The sequence below is a fragment of the Brienomyrus brachyistius genome, chromosome 4 (genome assembly GCF_023856365.1).
Source record: "Brienomyrus brachyistius isolate T26 chromosome 4, BBRACH_0.4, whole genome shotgun sequence".
NCBI classification, from domain to species: domain Eukaryota; kingdom Metazoa; phylum Chordata; class Actinopteri; order Osteoglossiformes; family Mormyridae; genus Brienomyrus; species Brienomyrus brachyistius.
The window spans coordinates 36770626-36798619 of record NC_064536.1 but is presented as its reverse complement, the minus strand read 5'-3'; the positions used below and the strand labels follow the sequence as shown (position 1 = coordinate 36798619).

The 27994-nt window shown below is 47.1% G+C and overlaps 1 protein-coding gene across 6 annotated transcripts in view; it reads left to right on the top strand.

The window, feature by feature from the left end:
* Nucleotides 1-476: 476 nt before the first annotated feature.
* map3k15 (mitogen-activated protein kinase kinase kinase 15) overlaps nt 477-27994 on the top strand; it is a 258410-nt gene continuing 230892 nt past the window's right edge. For 2 of the 6 annotated variants that reach the window (XM_049009995.1, XM_049009996.1), the window contains exons 1-29: nt 477-714; nt 888-1167; nt 1543-1828; nt 3196-3335; nt 7915-7938; nt 10034-10227; nt 10727-10895; nt 10969-11075; nt 11228-11398; nt 11497-11609; nt 11703-11862; nt 12176-12326; nt 12543-12650; nt 12935-12984; nt 14007-14102; nt 14455-14542; nt 14647-14780; nt 14942-15069; nt 15249-15379; nt 15548-15653; nt 16925-17082; nt 22316-22499; nt 23262-23439; nt 24064-24238; nt 24362-24547; nt 25082-25187; nt 25673-25910; nt 26099-26211; nt 26352-26458. In XM_049009995.1, coding sequence (XP_048865952.1) covers nt 1585-1828; nt 3196-3335; nt 7915-7938; nt 10034-10227; nt 10727-10895; nt 10969-11075; nt 11228-11398; nt 11497-11609; nt 11703-11862; nt 12176-12326; nt 12543-12650; nt 12935-12984; nt 14007-14102; nt 14455-14542; nt 14647-14780; nt 14942-15069; nt 15249-15379; nt 15548-15653; nt 16925-17082; nt 22316-22499; nt 23262-23439; nt 24064-24238; nt 24362-24547; nt 25082-25187; nt 25673-25910; nt 26099-26211; nt 26352-26458 — 3759 coding nt within the window. In that variant the 5' untranslated portion in view covers nt 477-714; nt 888-1167; nt 1543-1584. Of the gene's footprint in view, nt 1168-1542; nt 1829-3195; nt 3336-7914; nt 7939-10033; nt 10228-10726; nt 10896-10968; nt 11076-11227; nt 11399-11496; nt 11610-11702; nt 11863-12175; nt 12327-12542; nt 12651-12934; nt 12985-14006; nt 14103-14454; nt 14543-14646; nt 14781-14941; nt 15070-15248; nt 15380-15547; nt 15654-16924; nt 17083-22315; nt 22500-23261; nt 23440-24063; nt 24239-24361; nt 24548-25081; nt 25188-25672; nt 25911-26098; nt 26212-26351; nt 26459-27801; nt 27879-27994 lie in introns of all 6 variants that reach the window. The other 4 variants (XM_049009993.1, XM_049009994.1, XM_049009991.1 and 1 more) reach the window with 4 other exon arrangements.

Here is a 27994-nt window from a genome sequence, read left to right as displayed (position 1 = left end):
TACAAGCATATTTCTGTCGTACCACATGTACCGGCTCGCTAAACAGAAATGCGGGGACGCAGCCAAAACACAGCGGCTTCCCGGCCCTTACCGTGGTATGATACTGCCAAACGGAAGAGCTGATAGAACACAAACAAAAACATTCACCAATGTGAAATATTGGCTGGGAAAATTCCTTTTTTTTTGCTGCCGAAGTAATCTGTTAAAGATATCAAGATTGTTTTGTTTTTAAAAAATATTAATTAAAATGTAGGGGGATGCGCCAGAGTTATACATTTTGTTCCCACGAGATAAACTAAAGCTGACTTCCCTTTTAAAAATACATTTTACAAAATATCGATATAAATCACCATCCCTGACGTCGCGGCGCAATGAGAAATCCATGTCTACAAAAAAAAAAAAAACTCTTTATATGAAAGATGAAAAATTCGGCGGCGAAATACACAAGAAGTCTGCCGGGCAAGTCCTGACAGCCACCGGAGAGGAATTTCATAACATTCCCAACATCTTAAGCAGGAACAGCAGGTGTGGGGAGCGCGCAGACAGTCGTCTCCAGCGCTTGGGATCCGCGGGAGCGTCCGGCGTAGGCGTCCGTCAGCTCAGCGGCCAGGGGGGCAGCCTCCGCCACTGGCACATCGGGTGTGCATTTTTATATTTAGCGCGGCGTGCTGATAGTGTTTCACCGCAACCTGTCGAAGCTCGGAGGGGAAAACAGTGAGTTCGAGCTCAACAGACACACTTTCAACACAGGCTTTTAACCCAGAAACTGCTGAGCAAGATTTACAAAAACCAACATTAATATGAGTAGCCTAATGCATAAATCAGTGTTACCATGAGCACAATATGAACAATGCTTACTTACGCCGTATGTCCCCCTCCATGCGCAGGAGCGCCGGCAGCGCCCACATGGCAGTGAGGCTCCGCCAAAGCGGCTACGCATCTTCCGCTTTCGCCGCACAGGTCACCGTTGCCCAAGACGCGACACGGGGACCCTTTCCGCCGATTATCCGGGTCACATAAACTGGCGAGCCGGACCGGCGTGGCTTTCCGCAGCAGTCTGTTAAACTTGGGAGTTTGCATTTGGAAGAGTGAGTGGGGCGCAGTAATTAAAGAACCTGGGACAAAGGAGCCCGGAAAAGCGACACTGCGCTGACATTACCTCGCCAGGTGAGCGGTGTTGACTTTTCTAGGGTATTGTGGGAGATATTTCATACTTGTTTGATTTTTTTTTTTTTTGCGTAATTACATAACGATCCTGGACCTATAAGTTTTTCCCCCCCTCCGGGAGGGCAAACTAGTTAAAACTGGACCGAGCAGTTAAGATAAGCTACCTGACCCGAGAATAATTGAGATGCGCACCGAGATGATTAAGCAGGAGATGCGCGGCGGCGCGGAGACGCGCCTCCCCCGGCGGCAGGTGCTCCCACCTTAGACCCAGTGAGCCCTCTCCGGTGGACCAGCGGCGCTTATCCCCCAGACAGACAGTGGGAAAGGTAGAGCTCACTAGAGGTGCGGCTTACCATGGAGATCTCTCCCTGCCAGCCAGCAGCAGACCCTGGGGGCGATCATGCACCCGGTATACTGATGGCTGCCAGCACGGAGAGGGCGGATGTTACCAGCCCCAGCCAGCTGCCCAAGCAGCGCTCGCTACGGGCTGTCTATGTTCTCAACGATGGGCTGAAAGCCGTGGCCGCCAACAGCCCCGAGTCGGGCGCCCTGCAATGCCTGCAACGCGCCTGCGACGCCGAGAGCGCCATCCTCACCACGGTGACCTTCGGCCGGCTGGACTTCGGCGAGACCACGGTGCTGGACACTTTCTACGACGCGGGTGAGTGTGACAGCTGGCCCCTGCACATCGCGCTCTGAAATATGCTTGGGAAATGGCAGCCCCTGGCGAAAGTCTGTCCCCTGCAACTTTTAATAACTTTTGTACATTTCAGCTAATTTACTTGGAAACAGGTCTTCTTTTAAACAGCTCATGTTTTCTACAGTACGTGGTCAAGTCCAGCACCCCCATCCCATTTTGTAAACGTTCTTTCATTTTTACATATCATTTTAAATACATCGGTATATAATTAATATGTCTGATGTTTCAATGTTCCTGAATGTAACTTTATATTCGTCAGCTTAAAGAAGGAGGCTCTGGTATTCTTCTTATACGTGTCTGACAGCAGTTTTACCTATTCACATGCATTTTTCTTACACGTTTTAAGCAACTACACCGTAGGCCTAATTGCTGAATGTCATAAGCATTTTGTTGTGGTAAAACTTCCTGCACGGACATGATCACATAGGCCTAGTATTTCCAGTAAAGGACAACTTCTCTATTCTATGAGTTTGGTAATTTTGCTAATTTTCCTGTGTCTTTTCTAAACAGAGGACATTTTGACTGCACCTGGACAAAGGTTTCACAACGCACCAGTAGATGGTAGATGATCCTTTGCTGGATATAGGAGCTATGAATTTATTACGGAAAATAAACGTTAATTATAAGACAGCCTATAGTAGGACTATATTAAATACAAATATTTAAACACTTAAAATAATGCATTACAGTACCCCTTATGAATGGAAAGCAGAAGTGTGGCTAGATGGAATTCACTTTGATCCTAATACAGCGTCCTGCGCGAATAGCGGACTTGCGATGCCCTCTCTGCCGGACATTTGCCGCGCTGATATGGACACTGACAAACCGGCCGCTAATGACTTTGGCCGTGTTTTTATCGCCCGTTCTGCGCCTATTGCAGCTGCTACCGGCCGGATTGTCAGCGTCTGTAAACCTACACGCCGCATGTCCGATTGCACCTCTATTTATACGCAGCGGCGACCCGCGTATTGAACCTCGCTGCCGTTTATGCCCCATGGGTCTGATAATAAGCAGCGTTTCCTTTTAAAGGATGCATGAAAACAGACGCGTTTCGGTCAGGTACTGCGCTGCATGGAGAGCCAGGCAGGTGATTTGTGCAAGGAGAATCTGTGCACGTGGGTCTGGAGTTTGTGTATAAGATAAGGTAAGATAATATAAGATAAGAAGAGATAAGATTAGAGCCTTTATTAGTCCCACGGGTGGGAAATTTGCATTATGCAGCAGCAAAGTGGACAGTGCAGCAGAAATAAGCAGAATGCAAAAAAAAAAGTGTTTGTGTGTGTGTGTTTGTGTCTGCCTTATGGTAACCCTCCACCCGCCCCCCCCAGACATCGCTGTGGTGGATATGAGTGACGTATTCCGACAGCCGTCTCTCTTCTACCACCTGGGTGTACGGGAGAGCTTCGACATGGCCAACAACGTCATCCTGTACCACGACACGGACCCCGACACCGCCCAGTCACTCAAGGTGCGTCTGTACAAGGCTACACGCCCCGACCCGCGCACACACACACACACACACACACACACACACACACACACACACACACACACACACACACATGGATTCTATGTGGGCTTTATAGCAGGCCTTAGATCAGTGTCCGATACAGGTTTACAGCTGTGGAGTGACGGCCAGCGTTAATCAAAACATTTAGTCCAGGGTTGGCCAGTCTTATGCAGAAAGGGCCGCTCTGTATGCAGGTTTTTGCTGCAACTCTCAAAATGGCTCTATTCACGCAATGTATGTGACATATTTCCGTTAGATATTATACTGGCAGTCTAGCTTCTGGTTTGTTGGGTCAGTAGCTAGACTGATGACAGTGATACGGTGATATTCTGCTGAAAAGCTGTCAATATTCAGGTTTTTTTAATATATAAAATGCGTAAGAAGGCAGTAACGGCTTTTTATCATGATTAAACGTGTTCAGGCACTGTATTTCAAACAGTGCCATTGATCAGCTGTGTATCCCGTCATGTTGAGTCAAAAGGCAGGAGAACTATTACCTGTAAATTACGGAGATGAGTCTTATAAGCTCAGGCAGAGTATCTTTGAATATGCCAGTGAACTCGGCATCAGGCTTAGATTTTAAAAGTTATTCATTACCACAGACGTAACATTAGCCAGGATACTTGCTTTCAGTAGTAAAAGGCCTGTATCAGTTTAATAACCATTGTTGGAAATTTGTTTAAGTAGTAACATGGCACTGATTAGAGTAACACGTGTTTAATAGGCTGACGGACGTCTTTACTGTAGATGGCCAAGATGCCCCTTTTTGGCTCGTATCCTTGATTATTGGTGATTGACATCTTTAAACCGTCTCTATTTGAAAATATATTGAAAGGTTTATAAAATATATTTTATTCAGCCTACAGTGTATAAATTAACTTCATTATAGATCTTAGTCTACATTATAAAATAATTATCCCGTTTTTCCTGTGAAGCGTATCCCGGAGCACAGGCTACTGGCCTTTGTGTACGTCGTTTCGATTGAAGTCGAAAGTGTGTTTTAAACTGAGATACGCTGCACAAGTTTTCTCATCCAGCTTCTGTTTAAAGAGAAGAAAAACATTGCGAAAGTCAAAACAGTAGCAATGTATTAAGAACTGATGAGAAAAAAGTAATGATAACAGCAGGAAACAGATTTGACAGATTAGGCATTTCTGGGAAGAGAAAACAAATTGAAATCTATTAATAAGAGGGTAGAGAAAATAAAAACCATTTTATGGTGCATTGGGTTAACTCTGCCAAAGGAGTGTGGCACTCCTGTTAAAAGATAGATAACCCAAAAGATTAAAGAGTGTAAAAGATAGCCTTGTCGTCCGGCTTTTGGACAAGCGTATAGAAACTGGAAGTTGATTTGCCGGTATACGAGAATCTGGGTGATGAGCATGCAAATAGCCTGTTAGATTACTAATTAGAGGACTGATTGGCTGAAGAGTCCTCACACCTGGGTTTGGACAGCTGACTTAAACGTTACCCCGAAAACCTGCACACACACTGACTGTTTGTGGATAAGAATGGCCACACCTGATTTATTATATCGAATAATTCTCCCAAATAACACCAGATCAAGTATGGCTGGATAAACTTCAAAGATGCTCCTTGTTGGGTTACCCCCACTTCAAAAACCTCTCTCATGCCCCTGGTTTGAAACAGTCCTTAGATCTGTGTGCAGCACAGACAGACAGACAGACACACACACACTCACTCACACACTCTCTCTCACACACACACCAGTTTTAGTCACATGGACAAAAGCAGTATGCAATACAGAAAAAAGGCAATCCAGAAAGATCTATAACAGCGTTATTTCAAATAGCAAGCAATAAAAGTAGACAGAAATTCTATATAATCTATACCAAGTCTATGTTGGATGCAATTATGAACATATTTTTGTGCCATATTTCTAATTAGTAATTGTAACTAAGCTAAATATTTAATTTAAATTTGACCTAACATGAAATTATGTCTGTTAGAATTAAGCAGTAAATCTATGTCATAATATGTAACATTACAATGTATTATTATTGGGATTCAGTACATTTGAATTTCCAGCACAATATAGAGAAGGATACATGTTGTTTAGGTTATTGTCCAATAGGCCATTTTTGGATGATTGGCAATACTGGACAAAGTGACTATGTATGTCGACCACCGTCAATCTAAACATTTAGTCTATCGAACCATTATCCTAAATCACGCCAAATCAAGTATGGCTGGATAAGGTTCTAAGATGCTCATTCTTGGGTTCCCCCCACTTCAAAAATCTCTCCTTGTGCTCCTAGTTTAAAAGTCCTTAGATCAGTTAGAAGGACAGATTTGGACGCTATGTGGAGTTTATAGCAGACCTTACATCAGTATTCAGCCCAGATTTGGACCCTATATGGGGATTATAGCAGGCCTTAGATCAGTGTGTAGCACAGGTTTGGACCCTATGTGGGGATTTTAGCAGGCCTTAGATCAGTGTGTAGCACAGGTTTGGACCCTATGTGGGGATTTTAGCAGGCCTTAGATCAGTGTGTAGCACAGGTTTGGACCCTATGTGAGGATCATAGCAGGCCTTAGATCAGTGTGTAGCACAGATTTGGACCCTATGTGGGGATTAAAGCAGTCCTTAGATCAGTGTGCAGCACCAGTCTGGACCCTTGTGGGGTTTATAGCAGGCCTTAGATAAGTATGCAGCACCGGTCTGGACCCTACAGTATGTGGGGTTTATAGTAGGCCTTAGATCAGTATGCAGCACCGATCTGGACCCTATGTGGGGTTTATAGCAGGCCTTAGATCAGTGTGCAGCACAGGTCTGGACCCCATGTGGGGATTATAGCAGGCCTTAGATCTGTGTGCAGCACAGGTCTGGACCCTTGTGGGGTTTATAGCAGGCCTTAGATCAGTGTGCAGCACCGGTCTGGACCCTATGTGGGGTTTATAGCAGGCCTTAGATCAGTGTGCAGCACAGGTCTGGACCCTATGTGGGGTTTATAGCAGGCCTTAGATCAGTGTGCAGCACAGGTCTGGACCCTTGTGGGGTTTATAGCAGGCCTTAGATCAGTGTGCAGCACAGGTCTGGACCCTATGTGGGGTTTATAGCAGGCCTTAGATCAGTGTGCAGCACAGGTCTGGACCCTTGTGGGGTTTATAGCAGGCCTTAGATCAGTGTGCAGCACAGTTCTGGACCCTTGTTGGGTTTATAGCAGGCCTTAGATCAGTGTGCAGCACAGGTCTGGACCCTTGTGGGGTTTATAGCAGGCCTTAGATCAGTGTGCAGCACAGATTTGGACCCTTATGGGGATTATAGCAGGCCTTAGATCAGTGTGCAGTACCAGGTTTTAACATCCTCTTCCCCTTAAGTGCAGGCTGTGCGCTGGGTGTGTGTGACCTTTAGAGAGACATGCTTATATGCAGAGAATTTGGTCTGGAATGCAATCTCTCTTCTACTCCAGCATGGCCTCCGCCTGGCTGCCTCCTGTTGCCTTTGCGTGCAGAAATGAAAGTTCCCGTGTGCCCTGCTGCATTTCCTTCCTGAGAGTCTGACCTTGAGCTGTCCCTCATGACAGATGTGACCCCTCCCACACAAATGTCTGCCCGCGGCATCTGCAGCTTCCTGATCACGCCGACATTGTGGCTCCTGTCCAATAGGAACATTCTGCAGCGCTAAAGCGAGGGTTCCGTCACAGGAGTGATTGTAAAATAGGCCCACCTGACTCCCATACCCTGCTTGTCTGCCATTTGCATGCTTTTCATCATCGTTGAGTTGCACCACTACATATGCCACCACACAGATAAAGTTCAGTTTGTAGCTGTACTATGCACAGAACTTGCAGAATGCAGCACTGGTGCCGCCTGACCTGCCTGTGACCTATTTGGTCACAACCAGGTGCTTTTACTCCATCACATGGTTTCAAAACGAGGACCTCAAACATGGTGAGAACATCATCACAGCCACAGACAGAACCTATACATTTGTGAGGCGTATCTCAGTGGTGCAGTGATGTGGAATTTTTGGCTGAGACCAACAGCCAATATTTTTTTGTGTAATATTACTGATAATGACTAACCTCTGAGCTCCACAAATCTGTAGTGAAATTCATGTCAGTGATGTTACTTGTTAGATCCGGTGAATGTGCATAGCAACCAAATCATATAACATAGGCACTGACACATCCGCTAAGTAGTGCCACCTTGGGAAACTGTAATAATGTGGTAAGTGGTGAATGAACTAATGAAATTCCTTGTTTTCCACTACTGGAAATGGTTGATCATCCACTGCAGTCATTTTCTTTATTTTAGCACTTATGTCTCCAGTGCTGCTAACTTTGAATACCAACTAAAGTCTAAATATCGGGCAGGAATATCAGCCTAGATTGACACATAGGACTTACGCTGATGTCCTGATTTCTAATGGACTTTGTCCTGAAATCAGAATGTTAACCACAATACCCTGCATCCGAAGTGTATCTGTCATGTGTTGCTTCCATGGCTTTAATGTGGAATGTATCATTCGGTGTGTCTGTGTTAATTGTCTGATCTGTTTCCCCCTTTTTAGGACATGGTGACTCAGAAGAACACAGTAAGTATCAATTCAGAGTAGGATCCTGATTCACTCGTCTCTTTCTGCTGGACCTGCAGTATGGCACAGTTATATCTATGAGTAATAGTGTACAGAATGCTGGGAATGGCCCCAGGGGACCCTTTATCCAACCTCAGCACTGCCCTGATATATTAATACCATCAGTGGCTGGATGATCCTTCCTACGTTGGTCAGCTCTACCACTGTGCATCCTAGACTAGGCCACCTAAGCCGGTAACAGCTGGTCAAGGTTTAATGGCAAGTGAACTACGACTGTTGCTATGCTGACAAGTTCGCCTGGATCGGGGGAGGGGGAGCTTTGGTTGTCATGGATAGGTATGTGGTAGCCACGGCAACTGGCCAGATTCCATGCCCATGGCCAGTTGGCATCGAGAGGGGATCCATGATCCAAGATGGGTGGCTTGGCGGAGGAGGAGCGGGTCTTTTGATGGGGAACATTCTGGTAGCTCCGGGGAAGTTCTCTGTGTGTTGAAGCAACAGGAGGGATGCCTTCTCAGGTTACCTCACTTTGATCCAGGCACTGGATCTATTCTCTCCAGCGTCAGCCAGATACGTTGTAACCCTGCAGGAAGTAAGAAATGCATCGTCGTCTCTTCCCCCTGTGGTGACGGGAGCTTGTTGATTCTCTTCATCATCTTGATTCCTGTAGCCACTAAGAAGGTGACCCTGTCAGATAAAAGCCTCACCTCTACAGGAAGCATATTCTGGCTGATCCCCCAGTCACCACTCTCCAGGTGTAATATGTGCATCCTGCATGAAGCTCCATAGATGGAATCATCCTTAAACAGTGAGACTTCTGCAGTGCATTTGTAGCCGTAGTGGTGACTGTGCCCCACCCCCCAGCACGTCCGTGTCAAGGGCAGAGGTGCCAGTTACAGGAGTTGAGAGCAGATTCCTGGTCTTCCGTAGAGCTTGTATGATGGCAGCTTCACTGACTCAGCTCTTGTCTGACCCAGATGGACATGATTTGATGAAGTCATGCCAAGGCTGACAGGCACCGTGCGAAGCCTCCCCTTTTTTGTGCAGTCTCTCCCCCCTCATCTGGTCTCTCTCTCCTGCTATCTGGAGTAGGCTGGAAAGCCGACCACCGTGGGCTTTCCCTGGGTGCAGCTGCCTCCAGAGTATCGTGGCTCAGGCTTGAGAAACAAAGTATGTGTTGTCCTGTAGCAGTGCATGCTGGGTACTTGCCTAGGCGCCATGATGCTGGTATGCTTGATTCCCACAGTCTGCACCATTTTGCAGTGTCTGCATGAATATTTATTATTTAGGAGTCTTAATAATATTAATAGCATGTTTTTGTAGTTTTTGAAGTTACATCATCATCTGTATCTCGTGTAACTAGACGTCATGAAAGCATTACTTGGTGCACAATTAGTGCTGCAGTTTTTTAGTTTTCACCATGTTGAATATCATCTTTCCACTTACTCTAACCTCGGGCTTCAGGTCTTGTTCACAAATGATAATTTTATATCTGAAGTCCTCCCATCTGCACCCATCTTCCACACAGTTGTTCCAGAAGCTTTACAGTGGTAACTTGATCCCCACTATCGGATATCGTGACCTCCTACATTTACGCACTGGTACACCAGGCCCTCAGGGGGCGCTGTTCTAGTTTCAAACTGGGCTGTTCAAAGCCCATCGTGCAAAACCCTGTATGAGATATGATGACCATTTGTCATTTTATATCACCGCGCAAGACAGAAGACAGTGAAAACTGAAGCGACATGTTATTCATATGAGGATGTCTGGTGTTGCTAGTGTGCTTGCATGGGCTGTATTGTGTTTCACAGCATGAAAGAGGCTTCCAGTAACAGCTGGGTATGTATGGTTTTCAGCAGTCCCAAGGCAAGTGATAAAATCTAGCCAAACATTATTTTTAGAGCATTAATAGTCTGGAAAAATTTTTTGGTGTTTTGGCTGTTTTCATTGTCCCACACTGCCCCCCTTGATTTTACCCCCACAGCATCCCCAATGGATCACTAGATTGACCCCGGCAGTCGGGTGCGATCGCTTAGGTGGACTTGACATACACTTTTTGTGAATCAAAGCCATTGGTCTCCCCTACCCCCCACAGGCATCCAGTGGGAACTACTACTTCATCCCCTATGTGATGACGACCAACCACGAGTACATGTGCTGTGAGAATGATGCCCAGCGCCGAGCCTCGGAGTACATGCAGCCCAGCTGGGACAGCCTGCTGGGGCCCCTGTGCGTCCCACTGGTGGACCGCTTTACCAGCTTGCTTAAGGATATCCACGTCACCTCCTGGTAGGTCAGAGCCTCACGTTGGGTCGGCCGGCACACGTGGGAGTTACGGAGTTTGCGTGTTTAACAAGTTCCTGCCCACGTGGAGAGGTGCTCACTGCATGTGCTTCTGAAGAAATTAACATTAGTCCACTCAACTCAAAGACCAACACGTGCTTAATTTATTGGCTGGGCTCTTTTTATTCCCTGATGGTCTGTGTTTACCCACTGTTGGCATCCTGCCTGGTGTTAGTTTCCTGCTAATTTCCACCGACTGCATGGCCACGGGTTCTAGTATTTAACCTGATATTGAAATAGCCATTTGGCTGAACAGCATCCAGAACTGTTAGAATCTTGTCCCATAAATGGGGAGCAGCGCCTTGAAAGAGGAGACATGAGCCACAGCAGGATGGGAGCCTGGCTGGTACAGCTCCCCAGGAGGCCCATACGTTCGTTAGCCTGAGTAATAAATGGTACAATCCTTCTTTCCCTCTCCTGTTCTTTACCATTGCTTCCTGCTCAGTGCATCATTCAAGGACACACTACTGAATGATATCCGGAAAGCGCGGGATAAGTACCAGGGCGAGGAGCTGGCCAAGGAACTGGCCCGGATCAAGCTCCGCATTGACAACACGGAGGTGCTGACCCAGGACATCGTCATGAACCTGCTCTTCTCCTACAGAGATATCCAGGTATGACCCGAGGATTCTGGCTTTTACTTGCACCCTTCTCTGTGCTGTGACCTCTGACCCTTCTCCCCATCAGGATTATGATGCCATGGTGAAGCTGGTGCAGACCCTGGAGATGCTGCCCACATGTGACCTTGCAAACCAGCCCATGATTCAGTTCCACTATGCTTTTGCACTCAACCGGTATGGATAACACACATCACCATGCATGCTCATACACCTTCAGATGTCTCATTATGTGAATGCTCACTCTCGGGCATACTTGGTCTGAGGTCTAGACACTTGTAATGTAAGATGGTGGTTCCCCATTCTGGAATGGGGCCTTTTGTGTGCAGGAGGAACAGCCCAGGGGATCGGGAGCAGGCTTTGCGCGTGATGCTGCAGGTATTGCAGTCATGTGATCACCCCGCCCCTGACATGTTTTGCCTGTGCGGTCGGATCTACAAGGACATCTTCCTGGACTCTGACTGTAAGGACACCAAGAACCGAGACAACGCCATCCAGTGGTATGAGGCGTTCCCACACCCATCTTGACTCACTAGAGCTTTATGCTGTCCACGGCATGGCCATGACCTTCTGCGTCCTGTTACCAACACCCCCCCAGGTATCGTAAGGGCTTCGAGCTGCAGCCCACGCTCTACTCTGGGATCAACCTGGCCGTGCTGCTGATCGTGGCCGGCCAGCAGTTTGAAAACTCCATCGAGCTGCGGAAAATCGGTGAGGAGTCGTGGTGGGGACACCTCCACTTCCCGCCATCTCTGAGGATCTCACTCGTGTGTCTTACCTTGGCACCCCTGGCTGCCTCCCCAGGTGTGAGGCTGAACAGCCTGCTGGGTCGAAAGGGCAGCCTGGAGAAGATGAACAACTACTGGGATGTGGGCCAGTTCTTCACCGTCAGCATGTTAGCCAACGACATTTCTAAGGCAGTGCAGGCAGCTGAGAAGCTCTTCAAGCTCAAGCCCCCCATCTGGTACCGGTTCATACTCACATGCTCTGCCTTGCACTACTTTTGGACTCACTGGGACCAGTGTGGTTTTTGTCTGTACTTTAAATTTAAATGACTTTATTCAAGTAATTATTTGGATACAAAAGCAGATGGTGTTGGAGGTGTGAATCAGGTCCTAACTAAATCATGCTCTGCAACATGGGGTCCAGGTGTGAACGTCTATTTGAAAACAGCTTGGATGGAGTTCAGGATTTAATGAAAGCCATTCAGGTTGAGTGACCTTCCATATTTTGTGCTTCACCACTTTCTGCTTATAGCCTCACTGCGTGTTTTCCAGGTACCTTCGTTCTGTGGTGCAGAACCTGCAGCTGATCCAGCGTTTTAAGAAACAGAACCTGGAGCACTCACCCCAGAGGGAGAGGCTTAACTTCTGGATGGACATCATTGTGGAGGCAACCCAGGGAGCCACCAACGGGCTGCGATTCCCGGTACTGACAGTCTCTAAGCTCTGATACCGCTACCGTGCAGCTTCATCAGTCGTGGGTATCATACCACATGGTATCAACAGTGCGTGTTGTATGTGACGATGCCATCAGACCACAGCTGATTACACCATTCAGCTGGTGACACAGCATATCTCAGCATCTGCGCCTAGCTCAAGCAAGTGTTCAGCCTCGCCGCCTCCTCTCTATCCCCTCCGCCAGGTGCTGATCCTGGAGCCGACCAAGGTGTACCAGCCTTCATATGTGTCCATCAACAGCGAGGCAGAGGAGAAGAACGTATCAATCTGGCACGTGTCTCCGGCAGAGACGGTCAGGCCCTCCTGCCCGCTGTCCCCTCTCTGCCCCTGACCCTAAACCTCACAATCACCCTCCTCACACTGCAATCTGATAAAACTGATATCCAGTGCTAGCTTGCCAAACTGATATATGAAGAGCTGTTTTCTTCACACTAGAAATGGTAATTCAGTACAATGGTAATAATAATAATAACATTAAAGGAATCACTGTATCTCTCGCATCTTCTCTCTCCCTCTCCCCTCCTCTTCCTCACTTCTTCCCTTGCTTTTTCTCTCGGGACTCATCCTGGGACCCAGAAGGGCATTCATGAGTGGAACTTTACGGGCACGTCCATCAAAGGCATCAGGTAGGTGCTTAGTCTCTACCACTGATCTGATGGGAGCTTGTGGTCAAAGAGGCTCACAGGTCAAACTTGGCAGGAGAGTCAGACTCCAGCTGACTTCAGCTTATTTAGACTATAGGTACTGATTCCTGTGGACCCCACACCCCTGCGGACTCCAGGGGGAGGGGCCTTAGGAGCCCTGATGTGTGCAATAAGCATACTAGCCAATAGAGAGCATAACTGATGCTCTTTGTGTGATATTTAATCATATTAATTTAAATGTAAACACTACATTTCAGGAGAAATTATGCATTAAATCACATAGGTCTGTATTTGTGTGTGTTTATGGGTTACGGTTTGTGGGTTGGGGTTTCGCTCAGGGTTTGTGGGTTTTGTCTTACATGCTAGTTGGGAGTTTGATGTTGCTCAGATGCTGTTTCTGGGTTAGAATCATGTTAATTTAGCTGGTAAGAACTGGTTCAGTAAGCAGTTTAGGTTTGAATGTCGAGATCCTCGAAAGACCCCTTGGGAAAAACAATGTTTCTGTGGCTGCCGTCTGAAATAATCAGATGGTGATTTAGCACTGGCCGTAAAATGTCCTCCCTTAAGAGTGGGAGGTGTGGGAAGACGGATCGTGGGGCAGAGCTAGTTTGTTGGGGTCTATCAGGCTACTGTGGGTCAGGGCAGATGCTTTCTGAACTTTGACTGGTTTTCCTGGTTACCCTGGGCTGGCACATGCAGCCCTATTTATTGGTCTGTTAGACTGATACTGCTACCTATCAGTCCATTTTGAGTTTAATAAAGACCTTTAATTCATAGAGGCTCCATACTCTTAGTGCCTCCTTGTTGCTCGCACACACCATCAAGGGGGATGGCTGATGTGCATGAGTACACAATGGCTTCTGTTTGGAGATACACCCAGGACTACATATTAGCCACTGTGGTGGCCACCTTAGCTATTGAGGTTAGATAGAGGCCATGAGTGGGCCTTTATCCGCCAGTCCTGTCTCTGATACCCCCCCCCCCTCCATGCTTTCCCTCTTCAGTATCTCCAAGTTTGATGAGCGCTGCTGCTTTCTGTATGTCCACGACAACTCAGACGATTTCCAGATCTACTTCTCCACTGAGGACCAGTGTGGCAGGTGACCCTGATCCTCACTGATGGGTTCAGCTGAGAGAGGGGTGGGGAACAGATGGGTTTTCTTCCAGTTAAAGGAGACGTGACATTGTTTCCTTAAAGTGCAGCCCTGTACTGCACACCTGGTCAGTCCCTTTAACTGTGTGTTGAGCAGCCCTGTTATCGTCTTTGGCTCCTTGTGTTGAATCTGCACCATCTGTTGATTTGGCATTTAGGGCTCGAGTCTGGGCTGAATGGCTGTTTGGTTATACATTGCTTTGGGTCTGGACAGGCTGTTCAGTTAGTGTTTTAACTATGGTAGCTAATCAGTTAAATTGCTATTGTTGACTAGCTTTATGTTACTTTTTTATGTCTAGGTTCTGTTCCATGGTGAAAGAGTTGATTTCAGACGGGTCGGGCAATGCTGTGGAGCTTGAAGGGGAGGGTGAAGGAGACACACTAGAGGTAAGTGTGTGTGTTTTGTAGATGTGTGACACTTGTCAGTCTTGCTCATTGTCTGTCTTTGCACGCACATTATGGGTGTGTTAACTACTGCCTCTGTACCACAGTACGAGTATGACTACAACGAGAACGGGGACCGGGTGGTGCTTGGGCGGGGCACCTACGGAGTGGTGTATGCTGGGAGAGATCTGAGCAACCAGGTGCGCATTGCCATCAAAGAGATCCCAGAGAGGGACAGCAGGTAAGGCTATGCCTGGCACTTGGCGCCCTCTGCAGTATTTTTTCAGGAATAGCACTCCAGGGAACTAATTGAAATGGACAGTCTTGAATTATTCAAAAGGGTTTTATCACAGAAAATGGAGAGCAGGGCTAGAGGCCATCGGGATGTTGTCACCCTGCCAGGTATTCCCAGCCGCTCCATGAAGAGATTGCCCTGCACAAGTACCTGAAGCATCGCAACATTGTGCAGTACCTGGGCTCTGTGTCCGAAGACGGTTATATCAAGATATTCATGGAGCAGGTTCCTGGAGGTGTGGATCTTCATAAGGCTGTCTGCCTTGGGTCTTGGGACTGCAGTATAATTATTGCTTTTGCAAGATCAGATACCAATAGATAGATATCTGTGAAGCTCATAGCTTTTTTGATAACAGGAATGGAGAGTAGGTTCACCACTTGGCTGTGTTAACCTTTCATCCCCATCTCTGTTTAGGGAGCCTGTCAGCCCTTCTGCGCTCTAAGTGGGGCCCCCTAAAGGAGGCCACCATCGTCTTTTACACACGGCAGATTCTGGAGGGGTTGCGGTACCTGCATGAGAACCAGATTGTTCACCGTGACATCAAGGTACCAGCTAATGGTGTCTTCATGCCTTACACTCCTTTTTCACCCAAACATCTTCAAGACTACCGCACCTAGTCCTCGCCGACCTAAGCTGGTTGATTACGGGCAAGAGGGATTATGACACGGCCATCAAACTGGGTCTTCTTCTACTACGTGTTTGTCCCTCTATAGGGGGACAATGTCCTGGTCAACACCTACAGTGGGGTCCTCAAAATCTCTGACTTTGGTACATCCAAGAGGTTAGCTGGAGTGAACCCCTGTACAGAGACCTTCACCGGTAGGTTCTGGTGGTCTTCTCCACTTTCATCTCTGCAGCCTCCAGCCACCATGCTATCTCTATCTGCATTGTGCTGTACTCGCTTATCCTCTCTGACCATCATTAGGTAGGTTTAGCCACGTCAGCTCAGGTATCGCTGCAAATGGCAAATGAGTGTGAGATGATGTCTAACAGTCCTTATTGTTGAGCAGTGGTTCTGTAATCTTCATGCCAGAGGTGGCAATTTCAGGTCCAGAAAGTAAAAATCCAGACCATCATTTACTTTCAACCAACCAGTTGAGCATAAAGAGTCACAATCACAAAATACTCATCTGGTTGGTTGAAACAAAATTTTGGTCTGGATTCGTACTTTCTGGACTTGATATTTCCACATCTGCTTCATGCTACTAAAAAGTCCCTTGATTTAACGACAAGACAGTAGGACACATGCTTCCAGGTTACTGATACCATGCCTTGGTAGCGTCTTTGTCTTTAACCGTCTACTCAAATAAATCCAGCCTGGTTAGTTGGCAGAAATTCCAAAGAGGACTAATTTGCTCCCACATGAACACTATGGCTCTCTGATGGTAACAGTCCATCACTGTTTCTGGCTGATGGGCCCCACACTTCCCTACTCCTCTAAGCCCATGAAGCGGGAGCCCTTTGGCAGCAGTAACATCTCCCACTTTGGGTTTAGGGAGCACCTATTTTGTCTGTCCATGCCCGTCCTCGCTGTGTACAGGTGTGGTCTCGCTGCCGGCTGGGCATCTGTAGAAAGAGCGGCTGACATTGGGCCTTCCTTCGAGCCTCTTGTTGACCCATGCTGGGCCTCTGGCGTAGGGTTAAGTGGCCCTCAGCGGTTCATATCATTAGGATTCTGCTAAATTACATCTGCCTGTGCAGCGAGCAGCAACGTAGGCTATTAGGGCAGCATCCGGGAGTCTGTTTGCATTTAATGAATGTGTGCTGAAGCGTGAAGACAGGTGCCTGGCACCCCACGGCCCACCCCGGTAGGCTTGCACTCCAAAAGTGCCTCTGCCACGCGGAGGGATATGTGAGCAGACTATTTACTCTGAGAATTTGTGCTCACTGCCCCAATAGAGCACCAGAAAAGTTCCCCGCCTTGGCCCATGGCCTCCAGGATAGACTCTGTACCCCCCCCGCAATCCTAAATAGCACAAGCAGCTTCAGAAAATGAATGGATGGATGGACAACTCCTGTCATATTGCTGGCTGTTGTACTGAAGTAAGTTTATGTTACCAGCTTGTGTTTCTCTATACTGCCCCCCTCAGGCACCCTTCAGTACATGGCCCCTGAGATCATCGACAAGGGGCCCCGGGGATATGGAGCCCCTGCCGACATCTGGTCCCTGGGCTGCACCATCATTGAGATGGCCACTGGGAAGCCCCCCTTCCACGAGCTGGGTGAGCCGCAAGCGGCCATGTTCAAGGTACGGAGGCTGGGGTAGCGTCAGCAGCACTGTGGAGGGGACAGTGTTCACACATGCCATCCTCTCAGCATGCCATCGAGTTCCTATTTTTTAGTTGTAACTTCAATATTTAGTCTATTTAGTCTGTTCTGGTTCGATTTGTATATAAACTTTGTGGTAGCGCCCTATGGACATGAATCCGTCACATTACAGTAAACCCTCTGCATTCACGCTTTATGATTCGTGATTTCACAGATCCGCGAAAATTTCATTGGAACCGAACTTATTTGCATCCGCAATTTTTTCACACATCTGCAAAATCCTTGGAAAACCCTACAGAACTGTTTATGTTTAATTTTCACAGTAATTTTTAAGTTTTCATGCTTTTAAGTGTGAAATTGGTAAGAAATTTAATTAATGAAGATTCTGTTGTGTTATTGGAGAAACAAGACATATAATATAAATCAGTTAAAAATCCCATAAAAAACGTGGCTTTCTTATGAAAACGTTCCTTGTTATGTGCATACTGTACTGTACCTTTACAAGATGCGAATCCCATTGGCAAAGTTTATTCCCTTTCGAACTGTCATGACCTGCTTGTCTGATCCTCTCGTGTGCCACGCCCCCTCTTCTACCTCACTGGGCTGGGAGTAAAGGTCATACTGAGTTAGGTAATTATGGGGCCAGCTCAGTGTTGCGTTTGCAAGATGGTTGCATCCAGTCGGACTTCATCTGCTAACGATGTAAGTTAGTGGACTCAGGGACGGATTACGGACCGGGCCAGTGGGGCCACTGCCCAGGGGCCCTTGGGGTGCAGGGGGCCCGTGGGGCCCCTAGCCCAAAACAATTTGCAAAGCTTATCAATAATGTATTTTCGTTTGTCTATTTTAGAGGGCCTACATTCTTTGATCCTCTGCCTACAAGGGCCCCTGACCCTATAGGGAGGGCATTTGGCTGCCAAGGGCCCTTGAATTGTGGTAGTTGTGGTGGTGGTGGTGGTGGTGGTGGTGGTGGGGGGGGGGCCCTCGCGAATGTTTCGCCCAGGGACCCACACAACCCATAATCCATCCCTGAGTGGACTCACTCATGGTTCATGACCTCGAGGAGCATCCGACACAACAAGGAGTTAAAGGAGAGAGTTAATATATGTTTTAGGGAGATGGTGTGTACGCCACACAAGCGGGGAGGGGGGAGAATGATGAACAGGCAGGTTGTGAGAGCTGGGTGAACATAGGTCATAGACACAGAAAAGGGCGTACACAGTTCACAGAAGCAGCATCACCTGAAGTGGCAGTGTCTAACTGCTTTCAGGTGCTTCCGGCTTTAGAGCTGGAAGAGACTAGGGAGGCAGGTGAGTCCTTGCCCACCGAGAAGCCCCCTTTTTTTGGCCCCAGCCGGGGTGGATCCAGTGGTCGTGGTGCATGTTGGCACCAATGACATAGGCAAGGGCAGGAGGGCTGTTCTGCAGGATCAATTTATAGAAGTCGCCAATAAGCTTAGAAGCAGAACGTCCACGGAGGTATTCTCGGGAATACTTCCTGTGCCACGTGCAAACCAGGCTAAGTTAACTGAGATAAGGAGATTAAATGTGTGGCTGAAATGGTGGTGTAGGAAAGAGGGGTTTAGGTTTGATAATAATTAATAATTGATACTTCATTGATCCCCTGTAGGGAAATTATCTTTACGCCTCCCTCAACTTGCTCTTTGTGGAGTAAGTTGACTGTGAAGGGAGCTGGGGGTTAAGGGTCTTGCTGAAGGACCCACAGACATGTTGAGGCTGGGTTCGAACCTGCGACCTTCCGATTACAAAGACACAGGCTTAGCCCACTGAGCCACACGCTGACTCCCCAAAGGGGAGATGGGGAACTGGAATACCTTCTGGAACAGGTAGGACCTGTTCAAGCCAGACGGGTTGCATCTGAACCAGAGGGGAACCAGTGTATTGGGGAGGCGTATGTGTAGAGTAGTTCAGGCATGTTTAAACTAGGGACTAGGGGGGCAGGGAGGTTAGTTAAGAATTTAGGTGGGGAGAGACGGAAAGCCCCAATTAATATTAAAAATGGACACTGTAAAAGGCCTACCCTTTGCGGTCTGTTTTTAAATGCTTGGAGTATTAGAAACAAAATTCATGATTTACAGCCTTTAATTTTATCAGACTCTTGCCATATTATAGGAATAAGAAACGTGGATGAGTGACAATGATTGAGAAGAATATAATATGGATAGTTACATGTTGTTCCGTAGAGACCGGATAGGCAGGAAGGGAGGTGGTGTTGCATTATACGTAAAAGAAAACTTGCAGGCAAGGGAGCTCACTGATAAAAATAAAAGTACAGAAGCTGTATGGATAAAACTAGATGATAAAATCTCAAATGGCCTAATTGTCGGGGTTTGTTATAGAGCATCTAACGTAGCTGCAGAGGAGAGCAGAATGTTATATGACGATATCAGGATTATGAGTAATAAAAATGATGTGGTGGTTTTGGGTGATTTTAATTTACCTGGGATACAGTGGGACACAGTCTCTGGCTCTTCTATAAATGAACTTGAGATGGTGGAATTAGTACAGGATTGTTTTTTTACTCAGTATTTTAATACCCCTACCAGGGGAGAAGCCCTTCTTGATCTTGTTTTCTCTAATAACCAGGATAGAATCAGAAAATTAGAGGTTTTAGAACCACTGGACGGTAGTGATCATAACATGGATAAATTCAAGGTTAATTTTAGTGTCCAAAGAGCAAAGTCCAAAACAAAAGTATACAATGTTAGGAAGGCAAACTTTAATAGTATGAGACTGAAACTAAAAACTGTAAACTGAATGGAGTTAAATAGCAAAACGGTTGGGAATTTTTTAAAAGCACATTGTTGCAAGAGGACTTCATACCTATTTCCAGCAAAAGTAAATCTAAGAAACTACAACCAAAGTGGTTTACTAAGGAAATTATGAATAAAGTCGAGGAAAAGGGCTCTCTTCCACAAATGGAAAATAACTAATTATTTCAAAATAAAGCAGGAGTATCTAAGTCTACAGGTCGAGTTAAAAAATAACATTAGATACTCCAAGTGGAATATAGAAAGAAAGATTGCACTGGTGGCTAAGAATAACATTAAACCTCTCTTCCAATATTTTAACTCCAAAAGAGCTCTAAAGGCTGACATCACTAATTTGCAGGATAGTAAGGGCCTTATAATCTATAATTGATATAGTAAATGAGTTTAATGATTATTTTACACGGGTGTTCACAGTAGAGAACACGAGTAACTTACCGGCATTTAGTATGAATAGAGTGTCGTCTATGACCAATATATGTATAACTGAGGCTGATGTGGTACTAAGCCTAGCTAAGCTCAAAATAAATAAATCACAGGGGCCTGATGGCATCTTACCTATAGTTTTAAAAGAGATGAGGGATATTATTAGCCAATCTTTAACTTTGATATCCCAGAAATCGTTATCTGCTGGTGTGGTACCTTCTGATTGGAAGCGTGCTAATATAACGCCCATATTCAAAAAAGAGGATAGAAGTAATCCAGCAAACCATAGGCCAATCTGGATAAGTAATGGAAGCTATAATCCAAATGAAAATGGTAGATTACCTGGATTCAAATGACATTCTGAGGGATAGCTAACATGGAGAGGTAGATTCTGTTTAACTAATTTACTTGAGTTCTTTGAGTAAGCTACAAGAGAAATTGATCACAAAAAGGCCTATGATGTGATACTTAGATTTGCAGAAGTCCTTCGATGTTGTCCCCCACAAATGGCTCTTGCTTAAGCTCAAAACTGCAGGGACTTTAGGAACTGTAGCAGCTTGGATCGAAAACTGGTTAACAGACAGAAAGCAACAAGTAGTTATTAGAGGCACAATGTCACAGTGGCCCTGCGTTCATAGTGGAGTACCGCAGGGTTCAATTTTAGGGCCACTGATATTCCTAATTTACATTAATGATACTGACACCAATACATACAGTAAACTGGTTAAATTTGCAGACGACACCAAGATGGGTGGTGTAGCAGATACTGATCTAGCAGCAAAGATGCTACAATGGGATCTGGATTTAATTAGCGGCTGGGCTGATACCTGGCAGATGAAATGTAATGTAAATGTAAGGTAATCCATGCAGGGAGCAGAAATATAAAGTACAGATATTTTATGGGTTCCACTGAAATAAAGGTAGCTGATTATGAGAAAGACCTCGGTGTGTATGTTGATGCTTCCATGTCCCATTCTCTCCAGTGTGGGGAAGCAATAAAAAAGGCCAATAGGATGTTGGGTTACATCTCTAGGTGTGTGGAGTTTAAGTCAAGGGAGGTGATGCTTCGATGATATAATTCCTTGGTAAGACCCCATCTACAATATTGTGTGCAGGTTTGGTCAACATACCTTAAGAAGGACATTGCTGCCTTGGAAAGGGTGTAACGTAGGGCTACAAGAATGATTCCTGGTCTTAGAGGGATGTCTTATGAGGAGAGGTTAGCTGAGCTGAATCTATTTAGCCTTGAGCAAAGGAGACTAAGGGGGACATGATCCAGGTATATAAGATTCTAACAGGTCTGGATGCTGTTCAGCCAAATGGCTATTTAAATATTAGTTTAAATACTAGAACTCGTGGCCATAAGTGGAAATTAGTGGGAAAACATTTCAAAATGAATTTGAGGAAGCACTTCTTTACATAGCGTGTAGAGTATGGAATAGTCTTCCTGCTAGTGTAGCGCAAGCTGGGTTTCTTTAAATCAGAGCTAGATAAGATTTTAACAACTCCGAGCTATTAGTTAAGTTCTCCCCAAACAAGCTTGATGGGCCGAATGGCCTCCTCTTGTTTGTAAATTTCTTACGTAAATTATACATTTCTTGAAAGGTGCTAATGTTTACGTACATAGCCAATGCCGTGTTCTATTAATTAGTAGGGGTAACATTAGTATACTGTACTGTAAATGTGCTAGTGTGACAAATATCTGTTAGACGATACTGTACTCAATTTTTCCATCAAACATTTGTTTTTTTTATGTAATGTTTTAAGCTAACTTTTAAATGAAATTAAAGTGTTTTGGGAGCAAAACTATGGTTTAAACTATAGAAATAAGCACATATTACAATTTTTAGTGACTCAACCAAACATCCGCGAATCATCCTCATTCGCGACGGGTTCTGGAATGTACATTCTGCAAATGTCCGAGGGCTTACTGTACATTCTGCTCCCACGTTTTATCAGCCGCTTGGTCTGTCCCACTCACAGCTCTGTCCCGCTTCAGGTGGGGATGTTTAAGATCCACCCTGAGATCCCAGAGGCCCTGTCCACTGAGGCCAAGTCCTTCATCCTACGATGCTTTGAGCCAGACCCCAACAAACGGGCAACGGCGGGTGACCTCCTCAAGGACGTGTTTGTCCGGCAAAACGTCAAGGGCAAGAAGAGCAAGATCGCCTTCAAGCCGTCAGGTAGCCGTGACGTGTCTCTCTTGGAGGGGACCATCACAATGATGAGTAGCACTGCTGCACGCTACAGCTCCTATCCGTCTGGTGATTCACGAGAAGGTGGCCTTTTGGGTTGTGGGTGACCCTAAGCTCCCTGCCTGTCATCGTGGACATCGTCATGCAGCTTACTCCTGCTCCCCAGTCCCCCCTCACTGGATGTTGTCCCCCTCGGTGCTCAGGAAACTGAAAGCCTCCTTCTGACTACTCAAGACGTCTTGATATACCTGTGTGCCAAATGCTGTTTGCTGGGTTTATGTGTGATTGTCGAGGGTGTCTGAGTGTCTTTCATGATACTAATGAAGGAAATGATGACCAGCTGGTCCGTACAGGGGGATGCTGCGATGGCCGCTTTGGTGGCATCTGGGATTAACCCCTTGTCTCCCTCTCTCCTCTCCGGGGCTCGGACATACTCCCCTTTTGCTGGTGCTCTGTTGCGGCAGTGTGGCAAGGTTTGTGCCAATCAATTAATCCTCTGTAGCCGTTCAGCCTCCTTTCTTTGGAAATGCTGCAGTCCCCATCTCTGTGCTGGTTTTCTTGCTGAGCATCATCCCTGTCCCTCAGAGACCATGTTTTTCTTCCAGATGTCCTGTTACTTTTCTCTACATCCTGATCTTTGTGCTTCTGATGTCTGTGGGCCTCAAAGGAAGTGGTCCTTCCACAAAGTGAGGGGTAATGAGGCGCCCTGCATGTGGCCGGGCGTAACTAACCCCGCTTGTGCGCCTGCAGATTACCTGCGGAGCGTCTCATTCCCGGCGCAGTTACAAACAGAGGCCACCGGGAGCAGCAGCAGTGAGCACGGCTCCATCTCGCCTGAATGCGACTCAAAACAGGACGTCTTTTTCGAGAAGAAGAAGCGCTCGGCCTCAGAAAACCTCATCAAGCCGCCAAGCTCTAACTATCTTAGGTGAGGACGGCTGTTCCCGGTGGGCGGGTGGGCCAGTCTTCCTCAGGTAACCTCTGTAATGTGACCCCCAAAGAGAACTCGCTGACCCCAGACAAGGTGACGCACCTTCGTTGGCGGTATTTATTGTGCGCTGGTATTTATGCAGCCGTGTCCTCAGTTGTGCCGGAGAATTCCCCGGTAACTGTGTTTGCACAGCCGCGTGTGTTATTAGCGGAGCAGATGGGATGGCATGGCGTTCCGGCTTTGTGATCCGGATCTAATCCGATAATGTGCCCAGCGCTTACAGTTACGAGATCTTTACGATACTGCTCGCCTGCCCCCGTGATCCTCCCCAGCTGGGAGACCCTTGCATGTGTCAACACTGTGCCGCCCCAAACGACGCGCATGTCACAGGTGTACACACAGGATGCTTCTGCCCCTTGACATGTGTGTTATGCTGCCTTTAAGGCTTCTTACAGCATTGCTTCCTGTCATGTTCTATGCTATTCCCGAAAGGACGCCGCACTTGGAGCAGAGTTTTCATTCCTGCAAAAAGTGCAACTTGTGTTCCTCTTGTCCCAGTAGTTTCCACTCGGGCCGCTATGTTTTGGTCTTGTGACACCTTGCCACCCCCCTTCCTTGCAGTGTCCCCGACGAGGTCTCTGTCACTGAGGACCGCAGTGCACCGCCATCCCCTGAGGACCGGGACTCTGGGCTCTTCCTGCTGAAAAAGGATAGTGAGAGGCGGGCCATCCTCTACAAGGTCCTCAATGAGGACCAGGAGAAGGTCATCTCCAACCTGATGGAGAACCACATACAAGTAAGATGCCCCCACCCCCACCATGTGCACTGTATGTAAAGTTTTTGTTTGACTCTGATTAGTTGACTGACTTCTTGCCTTGTACCATGCAACTGCAGTGCCAGTATGTCTTCTGCTCCACAGGGCAGCGAGGAGCTCAAGCTCTCTGTGGATCACATCAAGCAGATCATCTGCATCCTGCGTGACTTCATCCGCTCTCCCGAGCGACGTGTCATGGCGACCACAATCTCCAAGCTGAAGCTCGACTTGGACTTTGACAGCACCTCCATTAACCAAATCCAGCTGGTTCTTTTTGGGTTCCAGGACTCAGTGAGTGGATGCACTTGGGGCTCAGTGGGAGATCGACACATAGGCACAAGATTAAGTTGCAGGATATTTTTGGCTGCCACTAATCACCCGTCCATTTATCCTCCATTACCATGGTAACCAAAGTTCACCATGCCATCACATAAAATAGTCGCACACAGTTCTGGAACCCAAAGGTAAAGGGAAACTAAGCACCCAGTGGGAGAACATGGTAGCGATATACGGCAAGGCCAGACGGGACTCAAACCTACACCCAGTGGGAGAACATGGCAGTGACATACGGGCAGGGCTGGGGTAGGACTCGAACCTACAGGCAGTGGGAGAGCATGGCAGCTACAAATGGATATGGCTGGGGCAGGACTCGAACCTAAACCCTGTGGAGGAGTTCCAGATGAACATGATGTATGGAGATGTCAGTGGGTATCACAGCGGCAGGAGGTCCAGGCAATTGCATGGGTGTGGAGGTTTGATAATGGACTATAATGGATAATGGATAATTCCTATAGGGTACAGGTTCAGCAACTATGTTCTCCTCAGGTAAACAAGGTCCTGAGGAACCATCACATCAAGCCCCATTGGATGTTCGCCATGGACAACATCATCCGTCGCGCCGTGCAGGCGGCCGTCACCATCCTCATCCCAGGTGAGGTTTGTGCTGCCATGGGTGTGTCTGGGTCACCTGATGGCCAGCATGTGAGCAGAATTGGCTGTGCGTGACACAGGGGAGGCGTGCCGGCTGTTTGTGAGGGCGGTCAGGAGCAGCGGCAGCACAACATCCCAAGGCCCTGGGCGGTGCTGCCCCAAACAAACAGAATAGAGCTCCCCCTGCTGGCCGCAGCGGCAAGAAAACAACCTATCATCATGGCAATGCAGTTTCATTTGCATTTTTTTGTAGAGTGGGGGCTTGTTTCCTGCGCTTCCAGGCCAGGCTGCATTTCTGCTTACATCATGCAGAAAATGCAGCACCACTATCTGTCTGTGTTATTGAGATTAAAGACAGAAAGATGATGGTTAAAAAATGGGAATTATGGCAGCTCACTATGGGCTGAGATCAAACCGGACTGGGACACTCGTATGCGGCTGTGATGTGACCCACCCCAAATGCTTCCTGACCTCTTCCTGACTTAGAGCTGCAGACGCACTTCGGTCCGGCATCAGAGAGTGAGGGAGCAGACAAGGATGCAGACGAGGTGGACGTGGAGGAGGATGCCGATTTCGGGACGGCAGAGCCGGCGGCGCCGGAGGATCCGGGTCTCACGTCGGGCGTTAGCACCCTGAGCTCTGTGCTGTCTCACGAGTCCCAGCGGCAGAACCAGCCACATCCACTGGGGACGCAGCTCGGCCGGATGAAGCAGGAGACCAACCGGTGCGGGGGGGCAAGGTCCTAGGTGTCGGGTTTGGACATATCAGAAATCAGTCATATGATCCTGTCTTTGGCAGTCTTGTGTTCGGAATCTAAGTACATTTTGCAGATAAAGTAGCCACCAGTGATGAAATCTACAGCATGTCTATGGTGTGAGTGGGATTCTGGGATGGCTTGGTCCCATCTTGCAGGCTGCTAGAGGACCTGGTACAGAAGGAGAAGGAGTACCAGCAGGTGCTGAGGCAGAGTCTCCAGCAGAGGGCGCACGACCTGGAGCTGATGCGAGTCAAGAGCCGGCCTATCGGTAAACACACACACAGGTGGACAAGAGGCTGGAACATGACAGGACACACATGTAGTCAGAACCTCCCACAGCAGCCAAACTGACACCAACACTGATGTAACCAAACTCTCCAGCACATGAGCCTCTCTTCCCCACCACAGACATCCACCCGCCCTCCATATTTCACATCCCAGCTGATGCGGAGCCTGACAAGGAGCTGACTGATTGGCTAAAGGAACTGGGTGTGGATGCAGACACCATAGAGAAGGCAAGTATGCTAGAGCGGCCTGCTGGGATGCGGCCTGGGCTTGGTGCAGCGTGGGAAGCCTTCTGGAGGACCTGAAGCGCTACTTACACTGTGGGCCAGCGGGCAGCAGGTAGAGCAGCGATTAGTGCACTGGATCTACAGTCAGAAGGATAAGGTTCACGGCTCAGAAGATCAGGCCTGTATCCATGGGTATAGGCCCTCCTCACTTAAGGTAGTTAAGCGAATTGGTCCATAAGCAAGGAATAACCCCATACTGATATGCCAAGCATACTGTAGTGGTAGCGCCTCTGTGCCAACCATCTTTAGACATTATTTTAATGTCACTTTTGCACCATTTCTAATATTTTCATTATATTTGTAAATTTTTACACAGTAGTGTACAGTATACTATAACAAACAGTGTACTCTTCCTGCTATGTGTTTTTATATATTTGACAGCTGAAAATCTATGAATGAAACTGTAATAAACAAAACACAGAAAAGACTTAGGAGATCTCAAACCTAGCATAGCAATGTTACAACAAGCTGGCCTATAACTGCTAATATTAATCATCAATGGAATTACAAATAAATGATACGCTATCATACGCTAACGCTCATTGTATTACAGTGATGTTAATTTGCAATACAGTATTGCAAGTATTGCAAATTAGCATCACTGCAATCCAATGAGCGTTGGCGTCCTTTGGCACATTACCGAACTAAAGCAGCGCATAGAAAATAAGTCTGACTTGTACATATTCAATAAGATATGGAACAAGTAAATGAAAAACTAAGAGCCTTTGCATTCAAAGACATAAGAAAAGCATAAGACACAGGAAAACTTTGGCCTTGCACACATCCGTGCTTTACTCACTACTAGAGGTTCCCTATCCAACAATACAAAGTATGTGCATCAAACCAAAGGCAACGTATCAAAAATAAAGTGTGAATTGGTATCCATCCATCCATACATTTTCCAAACCGCTTATCCTACTAGGTCAATTACAATATACAACCTTTCTCTGCCAAAGAAATCAGAGAGCAGACCAAACAGAACAGAAACAGCGCTCTGCCAATTCCATGACCAAAGTTCTTGTACAGCGTACAATGCCGATTGGCTGGAAAGCTGATCCTAAGTCCGGGCAGTTGGTAAGCAGGCAGGTCATCAATTGAGGAGTGTCTGTACTTAACCCCGTATCACTGTAGTATATGACTGTCTAGAGCAGGAGAAAAGGGATAATATGGCACGAAAAGTAGAGAGCGGTTTGTTAGGACTGAGACCTCCACCCCTCTCTCTGGCTGTTCTGCGTCCGTCCTGATGACCAGAACTCAGACTGCCTGCCCTGTCATCTCTGCTGCAGTTTGTGATGGAGGACTACACTCTGAATGACATCCTCAACGACATCACCAAGGAGGACCTGCGGTTTCTACGGCTACGGTGAGCCATGTTCCCGCTCTGTGTGTCTGCTGAGGAGCTGTGAGTGTGTGTGTGGGTGTGTTTCAGCAGGCTGATCCCCAGTGCAGACTGTTATAATCCTACATCTGTGGCCCATG